The sequence below is a fragment of the Triturus cristatus genome, chromosome 2_2, assembly GCF_964204655.1.
Source record: "Triturus cristatus chromosome 2_2, aTriCri1.1, whole genome shotgun sequence".
NCBI lineage: Eukaryota > Metazoa > Chordata > Amphibia > Caudata > Salamandridae > Triturus > Triturus cristatus.
The window spans coordinates 845,777,322-845,791,431 of NC_140582.1; the positions used below are offsets into that span (position 1 = coordinate 845,777,322).

Consider the following 14,110-nt stretch of genomic DNA (forward strand, 5'->3'; position numbering starts at 1 on the left):
AGGTGTGTACAAAATTTGAATTCCAAGAATAGAATGAAGCAAAAATTATTAATTTGCACGTCAGGAAATAGCAATATATGGTCAAGTTAGATCTCTGGTGTAGTTCTTATTCAAAACATCTTCTGCATGAAAAATCTCCTGAAAAAGTCAATTTAATGTTGATTTCAGAAAAAAAAGTTAAGACATAGCCACTTGCTTTGTTGGGATAGGAATCCATTAAAGGTCAATGTATAGGTTATATTTCTCATCCAAGACCCGTTTTGTGGATTTTTCATTCCAAATCTGTGGTTTAACATATTAATATTTTAGATCAGCTGCTTAACAAAAGCTTTTAGTGAAAAAAGAAAAAAAATCATAGTTCGTTTTCCTGCCATACATTACATTTCTTTGAGCAGCAAAGTAGACTGGTAAGCATGGCTTTATGAATAACCATAAATTGTAGCTGAAAACAAAAGTTCTCAGATGTCAAAATATATGCAACCTTTGGCTTCTCCCAGGGCTTATTTCAGACAGAAGTATTTAATCACCTTGTTCCACAGATACTACTGGCTTATTGGTGCCACTGGTCTTTTCCATGAAATGATTGTTCACTAGTTAGAAAAGCTGTTTCATGGTTACAACTTATATCTCAAATTAACACCATCATTTAAGGAATATCTGTACAGTTACAAGATACACTGACACAATGCAAAGTACCATACCAGCAACATGGCATATCAAGCAGCCAGGGCCTTCTTTTTTCAGATTTTGTATACCATAAAGGTGGATACAACTTTCAAATTTAATGAGGTTTTATTACAGTTTCATGTAATGTGGGATAATGTTCTGTCACTATCTCTCACCCCACCAGCAGTGTCAGAAAGTAAATTTTCTGAACCTGCACACCTACTCGACTGTCACTGATAAAGTCCATACAGACTGATTCACAGCTTCTCCGAAACAGATCAAAGATCACGTTCACGCTGCCTTAGTTCTAGATTCAGATCTACTTCCCTGGATTACATTTCCTAAGGGATCGAGAACAAAACTGATCTCCCCAAAAATATTTGTAAATAACAAAACAATTATCTTTGCCCAGCAATAGATACCCAGGAAGGATGGACACCAGAAGCACACAATAAAAAGGAGGAGATACCGCTCCTAGACACAGTGTGACCGAGGCCCTAAATATGAGGATCAATTTATCTATCCAGTGGGTTTAAATGTTGAACTAACAGTGTAAATGTAAACTTGGAACTCCACTGAGGACACAAAGTCGATTTGTGAACTTTATCGATAAATGTTGGACTATTTGAGTGATAGTTGACTTTACACTGATGTTTGATTGCAGATATGATTTACTCTCTGAGCAATTGACTGAGGTGTGAACTTGAATTTCGCTGATTGCTGACCTATTGTAATTGGTTTTTAAAATCAAAACAATCACAGTAGCAAAGGTTTATCTTGCGCACTTTTGTAGAAAAAACATATTAAATAATGGTCATTGTACAAAACAGACATGCATAATAATTAAGCTTTGCCATGGAAAGTTACTTTGCAATGGAAGGTTACAAACGCATGCTCATTGTATCTCTTAATCGAGTAACTGTATTCAAGCACTGCAAAGTCACAAAGGACACAGAGGCCATGCAGATCCAAAGAGGTTCCTGGCATTTCCAAGCAGGGTGGGGGCAGCCAGCTTGAGCACCAGTCACCCATCCACTGCATATCACGGAGAGGGCCATTGCAACAAGTATTAGCACCACAGGCATACAAAAGTAGCCCTAGCAAGTGGAACACTGAAGGAGCCATTTTGCATGAGTAAAATTCAGTCCACAGAAATTGATGCACAACCACACATGCTCAACAATCACGCTACATATAAGGTTTATGTCCTACAAAGCATAGTGAAAAACCACATAGGAATAACAAAATACACGTGTATCTAATTCCAGGGGTCTCATTCCCGCAGCAACTAGTGCTTGCAACGCTTTTGGATGGCTTTTCATTCCAAACGGTCTACTTTTTTGGGGTAAGTATGACATGAGTTTTTGAATTTTACGTAGAAGGTTTTTGTGATGTTATCTTGTCATGTGTTGTGTGATCTCAAACATATGGTATTATGAAGGTTAAAATGTGTGCGTGATGTAATTTCTCCTGCTGCGCTTTTGGTTTAAGAACAGCCAATTCTTCCACCCAAAAATCCTTTCAGAGGCCTCGTTTGAAAATTAGATTAAGTAAATGAATTGTTCAGCACTATTTGGCTGTATATGATCTACAAAGGAACTGTAAGAGCGGTAACCTGAACCAACACAGGTAAAATCAAACATTCTGTACCAAAGAGTTCCAAATAGCCAAATTAAAATAAACATGATCCCACGAACACATTAATACAACGAGAATAAATACAATTGTCATTTATAACAATCTTCCAAAAAGGACAGATCACCAACTTTTAATCATTAATTGCAGCTATGGTCAGCAATTGCGAGTATTGGCCTTTACTACCGATAACAAGTCTGTTTATTTATGATTCATATATAAATGTCACATGCTGCCTGTCAGTGACATTGTCTGTATAGCACACACTTTTCAGAGAAGAGCTTCCTGGCGCTAGGGTTAAGCAACTACGGAATGAATACTAGAAGCATCCTGCTTACCCTGACAGCAATAAGACAATACACTGTGCGACAAAGGAATCAATGGGTTAAACTCTGACTAAATTACAGATGAGAACAGCTGCACTTTAAAACTAATAACTAAATATACCAGTAATTCACGCCTTAAAGAAAGTCAAATATGTTCCTAGCTTAAACACAAACATTTTAAACAGTCGGTGTTCCTCCCAGTAATCTTTTCGAAGACTCTGCTAGTCACTTTTCGCCTCAGCTGCTGTCCAGATAGGAGTCACTGCACCAGAGTCAATGCAGGCTCGTGGCCAGTATCCGCAAACATCGTTACATACCCACACTGGTGCAGACATACAAGTGTTGCTTTTAAACAATTACAGAACCTGCAACTAGCGACTTCTGTGCCTGAACTCAGATCAATGTCCTAGTAAACAGTGATCCTGGAGCGTGAGGAATGGCAACTAAAGATATGCCTCATTCGGCGCCTTGAACAGCCCCTTGCCCTCTCCGTGATATTGGTCCCTTCAATACTCATGAGATGAATCTGGAAATAAAATCTTGCCTTTTCTTGATATGCTTCAAATTGCCCCTTTAATTCTTCCTGATAAGAGGTCAAACGTTCTCAGCCCAATCATTAGTTTTGGCCTCTGCTATGCATAGCGTAGGGATACTTTAGGTCGCAGGCACCAATTATTTACTTAAAAGGTCTCACATTGAAAATTCTCACAAATCTCAGACTTGTTCTACTGTGGTAGATTGCACACAGCCACTTTGTACACTAACACCCGAGTACAGTATTGTGGTGCTGAGCATGTGCAGACACAGATTCACAACGTAATTTGTTCTGCAATTGCAGAAAACTATATGATTTTCTGACTGGTGGTTTCTGAGTTTTCATTTCAAGGATTGCTCCAAGAGTTTACTTCCCCAGTTTGAGAACTGCTTTTCTCAAACTATTTTTCTTAAGACTTAAGCAAAACAACATTGTTGTTTACGAAGTTTATTACACTGAGACAGAGTGGCATCTCTTCGGAATGAAATTTCGGCACAAGTTATTTTTTTGCTTTCTGTTCCATGTCATCTTTTTGCTCTGTTCCTTGAACAAAAACTAACAGTTGTCTTAATGTCATTTTATTATGAGATCTGTAGGACTTCAAAATAATCATCAGACCACTTTCACATACAACCTCTGGTTAGTCTAATGAAAGGTCTCAGAACGGAGCAACTATACAGCGCTATATCACTCCTTCTGTGCATGACATACTACAACTTACGTCAATACTAAAAATGGATCAAAACACTAATTATACCACATTCCCCTCAGATTCTGGCCTCATATTTAGTGACAAAAGACAAATGAATTCACAGTGCCAAAATCAATCAACCCAAGAGGAGTAAAAATCCAAATTGTTTGACTTCAGACAGCGGAGACCCATACCATTCCTAGGTGAGTCAGGGGTCTACTTGTTTTACTGTAATATAGAAGTTTCTACTAAATTAACATGTTGGTTCTATCTAAATTAGCAGCCATCTTCACATGTCTTCCATTTGAGGCCGGTTTTGACAGTTCAATAGAGATTAAGCAAAGAGAAAAACAGCCCAACAACCACGCATCACTCCCAAAAAACAGAAAAAGAAAATAGCGGACAAAAAGCACATTAGTGTCTACATGCAGGTTACGTTTCAAGGTTTGCTGCAATAAATTGCATTCCAACCAGGAAGAAAAAGCTTGTCTGACAAAACGGACGACGATACAAAAGGATAGACACGTTCTTTACGACGTGGCCCATTAGTAAGTTATTAAAGCATGCAGTTTAATTCAGTTTGTGAGCAAATGGCAAAACTTACTCTGTGTCATCAGACAGAGCAATTCTTGGGCTGAGTCTACAAGAGCAAATAAAACATTAGATGGATACGCTGAATGAGAAAAAAAAACAGTCAGAACACAGTACACAGTACACTGCATGACCCTAGAATCGATTCTTTTCATGCACACTGTCTGGACTAAGTACACAGGTCATACCCATTTCAGAATGTTGAACCACCGGGGTGCAAAGCATAATCTTTCTAGGGATCCGATAAAACAGGATTAGAAGCATTACTGCTGTGCTGCTGAAAACAATTGTAAGAGCATTGAAATGCATAACCTTATCAGTACCTACCTTAAGTTGTGACCTGAAAAGAGTCTGTTAAAAGTCCATAAAACGCCTGTGGTGAGCCCGCTCTACAGTGCCCGTCATGTTAACAGTGCAGAAGCACAGCCCGCTTCTCAACACACGGATGCTTGTAAAATATACTGTTCACATGTGGAATAAACACACAAAAGATTCAGCAGTAAATACTCCTATTTCGATATTATTCTGGAAATGCTGAAATGACCCTTCTGTCAGCAGAGTCTATAGAAAATGAACGAGTGAGGGACAACGGGGGCGGAAGCATGACGCGTGGTGCGGGGCTTTGAATGGAGCTGCCAGGGACGTGCCACTGTCACGCTGCCCTAGTGAGACAGGCAAAATATTTCAATCAAATCCCCCGAGATCAAACCATTAGGACGGTGCACATCACAACCAGCAACATGCTCTCGTTTCCTGGACATTCAAAACAAACACACAATGAGAGTGCTTCCCGGCAGCAAGCTTAAGGCATCATTTTGGTGTCCACAGAACATGTCAAATAGAGGCTGATGCATTGCACAAAGAGGTGCATTTCTACAGGCCTGGTGGCTGGCAAACAGACACCTCTCTTTCGGTTTGTACGGATTGCCCGGATTTGTACAACTTTTTACAACTCCTGTGTGGCCCTCTAAAATAATGTACCTCCCTACTTACTGCACGCTCATAAAAGTACTAGGCTCAACTGGCCACCCAGCACAATACCATCCTACTAGTCTAAAGAAGTTTAACATGTTCAAAAGTATAAAACAAGACACATTTTATTAGTATTCAGTGTTTTAATAATAAGACTCAAAAAGTTTTTTTTCCTTTCACGAAGGCACAGCAAAAACATTTACAACCAAATTAATTATTTCAAACTGATGCTCCTCAGAGTATTAGTGCACACTTTTTAAGTAAGATGTTAAAATCCACTGTCGATATCTTCACTCCACAAAAAGAGTAAACACTGCAAAGGGAGGAGAGAGCAAACCTTCACACTCATGCAAGCTGCTCCAACCTCAGCACTTCAATCTGGGCTTACGTTTCTCGGGCTTCTTCTGCAGCCTGGCATGGGGAATTCTGATTTAAGGTGGTATGTTTCCGAGGGGAGACTAAAGGTCGGAGGTCATGCTCGGCATCTTCTGCTGTCTCCAGGTGCTGATCTCCCTCGGTTACTTCGGAGGGCTGGGGCAGTGTGGCAAATTTCGGAAGACTTTCGGACCTTATTGGCAAAAGTGCTTGCCCAAGCTCATCAAGCGGGCTTGAGGGGGATTTTGTGGTGCTAGGAAAGGAAATGTGGATTTAGTTTCAAACAACCCAATAAATACTTGTATATAAATAAACTGAATGTTATGGCACCAATAAAGTCTAGAAAACCAGTTCCCGTCAGGCATACATTGCAATATGTCTAGTTCACGAGTGAAGGAGCCACCAGATAACATGATGGTCTTACTGCGTGCAGAGACATTCTTGAATACCCTTGGTCATGGATTTGCCATCTCAACACCTATCATGATGCAAGACTCCTTTTAAGTATTTAATAGTTTTTCAGTACAATAAATACGAAGGGGGTGAATTAAAAAGTTTGGCTATCCTTGTACCATCTTAGTCACCCTAAGACGGTACAACTGATCTATGGTCATTACTGGGCACTCCCCATTGTCTATACTTTGATGATTCCTCTTACGGTGATCACCTATCCGAAACTCCAGACCTGATCAATGACCTTTGCAGTGGAATCTATAGCTCAGTAGTTTTTTTTGGCCTGGTCTGGAAGCCAGCTGTGTCAAAAATGGCAACATAGGCTATTGTCAAAAAATTATTTCTGATCTAAGGACTTTTCCCTTCTTTTTTAGGAGAGAGTCTACCTAAGGTGCATCTTCTTCCAGTATAAAACGGTAAAGGCATTGCTAATAGAGTTCATAGCTGAGGATTACAGTACATAACAGGTGTCTTTGGTTTTATTATTTAATGCACTGTGCTTCAACTATTTAGTAAAGTGTATCCAAATCAAAAACATGAATGGGCTGTTATCAATGTTTAGTTCACCGCTCATCGGCTCATACCTGCTGTGGTTTGTAGAATGTTCTGAATCTACCACTATTTCGGGAATTCCCAATTTACCTGTCACGTGCATTGCTACAGAGTCTGAAATCTTCATAAGCCTCAATCTTCCCATACAAGGTGCTCACTGAAATTCCTTTGAAAATACCTTTCATGCAGTGAGAATAAAAATAACTATTTTTCAATGTTTTTAACAGAAGTTGCTAAAGCTCTAGCCTATCCCTAAGGGTATTGGACATTTATAAGTGGTATCTTGTTGTTACTTCCGCCCAGTATGTTCACCCTTTACACGCGTCACCTCAGTGACCATGTTTTCTAAGCATTTACTAACGAGATGGGTTATTTAGCCATTCCAATTTAATACACGCAAGCCCAACATCTTCTCGAAAAGAACATGCTCTAACCTTCTAACCGGTTTGTCAGTTTTCATTGGTCCCATGGTGGGGTCCTCTTTCTTCTTGGTGAAAGGAACTGGAAGGAAGTGTCTCAAGCCAGGGCTGCTCAGCTTCTGAACTGCCCCAGTTCTCCTCATCATCATGTCATCCTTCTCTGGATCAGGAGTTCTCCTGCCATCCTCATTTTCAATGTTTCTCTGGCTTTCAACTCTAAGCAATTGAATGCTTTCTTCCGTCGGAAAAGTGTTGTTTATGGAACTAGGTGATGCCGTTATATGACAATGTGCAGCGGCGGCAGGCATTGGCACGCTACTGCTAAAGGAAGGCAGGGTCACAGTTACTCTCAGGAAATCAAAAGAAATATAGGCCCAGAACAGTGGCACACAACTATGTCTACGTGAGAAAGTGCCTTTGCAATCACGGACGGATCAGCAGGAACATTCTGCTCACACTCAGTCACATTTTGCAAAACGTGCAACTAGCAAACAAACTTGACAAACAATACCCAACGCTTTCAATGTATGAAGGTTTTACTGATCTTTCAAGGCTAAATACATCTGCAGCACACCCGCAGCAAATAAACACGACACTTACCAAAATACAGTGTATTTGCAAGCAGACAGTAGTGAGTTAGTAGCATTAACACACCTAAAAGTTCCCAGCTGATCATGGAATAACCAAACTGGTAAAGGTGGATTTTACCATTTCACTATAGAAAATTTGATGTTCCGAGTCAGCATTTCTGGAAGGATGAAATCCGAGTGCAAAGAGAAATTCTAATTAGCAACCAGGTTCCTTAAGGTTCCAACCTGTCTCTGGTACTTGTTAATGTCCAAGTCTCTCAGCCAAGATACCAGGTTAACAGCTAGCAACAGCTCTGTTAAACAGTATGCAGACAAGACGCAGCTTTATTTTAGAAACAGAGGCACTAAGCACGTAAGCTTGCTTAGAAGTCATCCAAAGGCAGATGGCCAAGGCTGGCTGGCTGTTTTTTGTTGATCAACTCATCAGTCTGATTTTTATTACTGAAGGGACTTCCCATTTTGACATCATAAAATAAACAGCTATCTGAAATGTACCCTGTATTTCATACACAAGACATATTTACACCATTGTAAAACTCAACATTACTATTATCATTCCTAGCAGTCTCTGGTCCATGAATGCTGAAACACTCAACAGAAAACCTCAAAGAACCGTCTATAGTCACGTCCCAATAAATATTTGAAAATTAGTAAGATGATGCAAAGACGATCTAAGAAGACATGACATTTGACCCTCATCCAGAAGTATAAGAAAATTAAACTAACATAGATAATGAGAAATTGGATTTTGAGATAGCCTGCCCCACGATCACATCAGAGTGGTCCATAATTCTGGGGTCTAAGAGATGACATCAGAAAAAGGAAGTGAACATGCTGCAGACAACAATGCCTAAATATTTTAGCTCATCTATGTCTTTGAATTAATAAGCGGTTTGAACCAGTGCCTGCTTATTTAGGTGCAGGGTTTAAAAAAAAAAAAAAAAAAAAACACAAATGTCACTGACATTTTCTAAATAAGACTGGAAACATATTTCTTTGCTTGTTATCTTCTGAACCGTCTTCTGCCTTCACATTTTCATTCAAAGACCTGTTCAAAAGCGGCCTTAAATACAATTTTTTCCACCAAACAGATAGTGTACCCAATAGACTAGCTCATAGTTTCTTACGAGCTAAAGCAAATACTTAAATCACTTTTTTCGCATTTAAATATCTAATTTAAAGACAGTTGACAGCTGGGCAAAGTTCTTTGGCCAGATCTGAAAAAATACAACTTGGGTCTATGTCAGATCCTTAGCAGGAAAGGCCTTCATTTCTTAATGTATCATTTGCTAGCCCAGAGGATTAATCCGAAAGCCTTCCAACTTCTTTTAACCTTTAGAAAAATGGCTAGCCTCAATCGCAATGTCCTTTTTGGTGAATATATGTGTTGAAGGGTTTAAAAAAAAAAAAGGGACAACCCTTTGTGGGGTTGAAGGCATACATTTGATTGTTTTCACATTTGTATAGAACCCCAGAAAGTAAACTTTTATATATTACATTAACATTTTTTAGATAGACCCAACTTTCGATCTGTTGAGGAACTGCATGTTGACCATCACATCAATAATTTGCAGAAGTATCTCAAGCTTCTAACTGATTACATTATTGGTCTCAGTCATCTGGCGCCTTGTCTAACACTCTGGGGAAGTTGGGGTCTTTCAGTCCTTTAAAGATAAAAACCCTTTTGATAAGTGTAAATGTTATTTTAGATTTGTCATGCTTGATGCTCCTTTCTTTTCACATAAAGGCCAGTCTCTCCCTCAAGAGCCATGGTCTGCAGGTGGACCCAATGAACAGTCAACCCATCACTTTTTTTGTTCCTCTCCTTGGTCTACAGAATGCATTACATTTCTGGATGACCGAGTAAATGACATTACAGAATTGCAGAAATCATATAAAGGTGTAGAATTGTCGCTAAAAGCTCATTAGCAGGCACTCTTTTAACCCCGTTTTTTGCAAAGCTGAATGATGATTCCCACAAGCCTGCCATTTATTGACCCATCTCTGGCTTACCGATTCCCAGCAAGGTACTGGAAGCTGAAATTACTTTGCAACGCTTGTGGAAAAAAACAACATCCTTCATGTCTACGAGTTAGGTTTTAGAGCTAAAAGGTGCACTGAAACCACACTGGAAGATCTCAGAAGAGACCTTTTGTCATTTTTGGACACGAACAACTCTAAAGTCATTCGTCTCAGACCTGTTAGCAGCATGCAACGCAGTGAATCATGACATTCTTTTACAATGACTAAGAGAAGGGGCTAGCATAAACAGCCCAGGACTCAAGTAGAGCAAGTTATTCATGTCAGATCGAAGTCAACAGGTTAGACTAAGCAATGCCACTTCGTCAACCAAATCCATCCCATCTACAGTTCCTAAGGGCAACATCTTTTGTCACTATTCCCCAATATGTACATGCAAAATCTAGTGGATACGATTGACCAACTTCAACAACAATTTCAGATGTACACCTATTGGACTTGAGTACAACCAAGAGAAAATGGCTTAGAGGGGTAGCCTATAGAACTTAGATGCTCCAACACTAGTACAATTGAAATTGATTAACATATAAGAGCCTTATTTAGATCTCAGTGGTAGGAACACTCCGTCACAAACATGACCGATATCCTGTACACCGTATTATGATATCCATAGGATTTAATGAGATCCTAATATGGTGGACAGGATCTCTGTCACGTTTATGATGGAGTATTCCCCTCTGCCAGGATCTAAATTAGGCCCTCAGTCTCGTCTTGGCTAGACTAATGTGTGTACTCCACTTTGGCACCCTAAACACAATGTTCCACAACCGACAAATGATTTAACATCGAGCTACAAGACTGTCCCAGTTTCAAAAACAGAATCATATCACCACAACCCTAAAATAATTTCATTGGTTTCCAATTAAGAAAGGATAAAATTCAAAGTCCTAAGATTCGTTTTTAAATTCTACCCGAGAGAAAACCCCTGGTACAACCCAGGCAAGGAATTAGATCCAGCTATTCACATTTAAATCCTCTCCAATAAATATAAGTGTAAAAACACACAAGGTAGAAAACCCATTGGACCTAAGGCAGTACACCTCTGGAATTTGCTGGATTCTGTGATTGACTGCTACCTTAGCAACTTTAAAAAAAGTTTTGAGAACATTTCTTGTCAAAGAATTCTCTAACTCATCATCAGACATTTTCAAAGGGACAGGGCCAATATACATAATTTTGACTTTTTACCATCTTTCTCCTCCATCAATTTGCATATTGTCTCTCAAGATGAATCAATTCCTGAATCATTTTCTGCTTTCCTAGAGCTGCGAAATGGTCTTGATATCCGGTTAGAGCATTACAACTTAACTAAATAAAAACTATGCATTAATGCCTTTTGAGCAAAGTAGGTCTATCTGACACAGCCATTGAGGGATGTGCAGCTGGTAGTTACTTATAAACCGAAACTGAATCTAATTGCTTTAAAGTCCAAAAAAGTATATCATTGTAAGTGATCTATAGGTAGAAGTCAAGTTGCCTTAAAATGGCTAGAAGATGAGTGGCAACGGGAAAAAACCAGAGCGTAAAAACAGAACTCTGCATAGGTATCACGATGTACCCCTTGTTGCATCCAGGTCCACTGAGGTAATTAAAGTCAGTCGAATGTTTTGTGATGTAGATTGTTGACATTCATTCTAACAATAGTTTGCTTCCCCACCTATTCTTTTATGTGGGGGAAAGCTGGGTTAAATGTTAGTAAGAGTTACTTTACATGGGTGTAATCATAGTAGTACCCAAAATACTAAGCAATTTGCTCCCTGCTATTGCCTTATTATGTTATTACATTTGTAAAAGGCACAAATACCCAGAGTTCTCCTGGCGCTGCATCCTTGCATTTTCTTTCATACATCAAAAGCTTGCAGCAAGCTCACACCACTAGTTGAGCATCCTCTAATGTGCCTTTCAAACACCAAAGGCAGCCAAGAATCTCTCACAAAGCTCACAGCTGTTGCCTTGCATCTTTTAATGCTCCTATCAGACATCAGCAGTAGTATAGAGTTCTTGTCTTGCCATTTCTAACCTCTCTTCTTTCTGATGAGTCGTAAAGCACATTTCAGGAAAGCTCTTCTTCTGCATACAATGATGAACAATTGAAACTGATGAAATTACATTTCCATCTGGACAAGCCATCTTCCGAAATGCACCTAGCCTTCTCATACCCATGTCATCTCTAGTGGAGTCTGGGCGACGAGTCTCCTCTTTACTAACTTCCAGCTCTCCACTTAGAATGGTTACAGTCTGCTTCTGAGATTTTAATATTGTAGGAACTTCTCTGGAAACTTCATTTGCCGTCAACATTATCACCTCACTAGTAGGTTTTGTTGACAAGAAGAGAAAAGGATAATTATAAAGAAATAACAAACCAATTTGAAGCCAAACATTAAGCAGTTAGTATGGATAGCGTCTCCATAGGTCAAAAGATATTATACGGAATTGTCAATTGAAGCCAAATACCTAACAACATGTGCATAAGGTATGTCGCTAACATGCGTCAGACTTTTAAGTAGCTGAGCTCAAAAAGGCACATTTTTTAAAACATTCCTTACTGATATTGAAGGAGATGAGGAATGGATTTGGTTCTCTCAACTAGCATCAGGTCACAAACTATGTAAGCCCTTTAGCATGGGTGCTAGTTATATACAACTGGTAATAATTGAAAATCATGGGCTCTCAAAAGTAATTTTTATGCCTCAGCTTGCCCCTTTCACACCAAGCCTGGCAGATTCCAGGTGAGCCCACAACCCCCCCCCACCCCACCCTCTCCACCTACCTAAAGCCTCTGAGCTTTCTGACGAGATATCTCTAGCCTCTCTAGTACCCAAACCATGTAGGCATACTTGTACTTTTATGACTCACAGCCCTCATTTAGGAACAAGCTAAGAATTGAAACGCAAACCTTGTGGGCAGTACCCAATGACACATTTAGGGGTGACCAGCGGTGACGGCTCTTGCTTAGTCTGTGAGTTTAGCCTGTTCGCAAACCCTACTGGTTTAAATTCATTGACACCAGTGACTTATGATCCAAGGCAAAACTGGGTTTATAAGGCCTGTTGGAGAGACCAAGGAGAGCACCCACACTGTAAAAGATAAAGAGTTACAAAAGCTTTCTTAAAATACCACTTTAGCGAGCAAACAATGTATGATGTCTGCATGGTGGATGCTTGCCTGGGGACTCTACATCATTCTTGAAAAAGCAAGCACAAATGTCCTCATTACCCAAAGACAGATCTCACATAGCTTAAGGAATTAGGCTGAAGTTAGTCTTTCCGGTTGGTTGCTAAACCATGACCTCTGATTTTTTCAATTCCTATGGCGGCCTTGCATGCAGTTATCTGGTGACAATCCAATCTCGATGCAGTTAGTAGCCACTAAACAGTCTCAAATACCTGGGGTCAGGATGCAATACTTCCTCTTCTTGATCTTTGCTGTGGGGGCTCGGTGCACAAGCTGGAGACGTTGACACTGCTGCAGCGCAAGCTTGGGTACTAGATTTTTCTATGGCAGCTTCGTCAACAGCCTCGGGCTTAGCTATGCTAAGCTTCTCCCATTTCTGCTGGTCAATCTCGGTAACGGGTCCAAAATGCACAAACCTCTGCCTGGGGTGAGGCCTTTTTCTGGGCACTCTTGCCTTACGGCAGGCAAGGTCATCCTCAACTGATACTGGCACTTCCGTTGTGGCTTTTGAATCAGATTTATCAGATTTATCATTGGGCAACGGAAGCCTGGACTCATCATCACTAACAAGTCAATCAAAAAATTGAAAATGCAAAACAAGAAATATAGGTTTAGCACCACAAGAAAGAAAAAAAGAACACCAGAACAGATAAAATAAATGCTAACTGGTCTAATGATGACGCCAAAATGATGCATGTAAAGAACCTACATAGTTACGGAAAATATTTTTTGAAAAAGTGGAGAGGGTATTTGGTAAACGTTAAAAAGTACATCAAACATTTTTTATTTAAATTATTCATCAACAATAAAAAATATGTCACATAAAAAATGTGTTCGGTTGTGAAGGCATTTTTTAATTTTGTATTTTTTTTTTTTTATAGTCAGACAACAAGGTACGGCTTCTATAAAAGCTAGTTTTCATCACAACAGGCAGACTCTATACGAGTGAAAAAATTATGTTGATTTCTGACACTATTCCCACCTCAAAGACAATTATTGTTAGGACAGGACTCCAAAGTGGGGTCAAAAAAATGCATCAAACTGTTAAGACTGCATTCAAAAGAGGGCCTCCTTTTTCGGGTGCAAACCCA

At 39.6% G+C, this 14,110-nt stretch overlaps 1 protein-coding gene across 11 annotated transcripts in view; it reads right to left on the minus strand.

Moving 5' to 3' along the window:
* LIMCH1 (LIM and calponin homology domains 1) overlaps positions 1–14,110 on the minus strand; it is an 860,130-nt gene that overhangs the window by 218,049 nt on the left and 627,971 nt on the right. For 3 of the 11 annotated variants that reach the window (XM_085642183.1, XM_085642182.1, XM_085642180.1), the window contains 5 exons: positions 13,232–13,582; positions 11,866–12,153; positions 7,231–7,536; positions 5,805–6,044; positions 4,458–4,493 (listed from right to left, as the gene is read on the minus strand). In XM_085642183.1, the coding sequence (XP_085498309.1) occupies positions 4,458–4,493; positions 5,805–6,044; positions 7,231–7,536; positions 11,866–12,153; positions 13,232–13,582 (1,221 nt within the window). The remainder of the gene's footprint in view (positions 1–4,457; positions 4,494–5,804; positions 6,045–7,230; positions 7,537–11,865; positions 12,154–13,231; positions 13,583–14,110) is intronic. The other 8 variants (XM_085642184.1, XM_085642181.1, XM_085642187.1 and 5 more) reach the window with 5 other exon arrangements.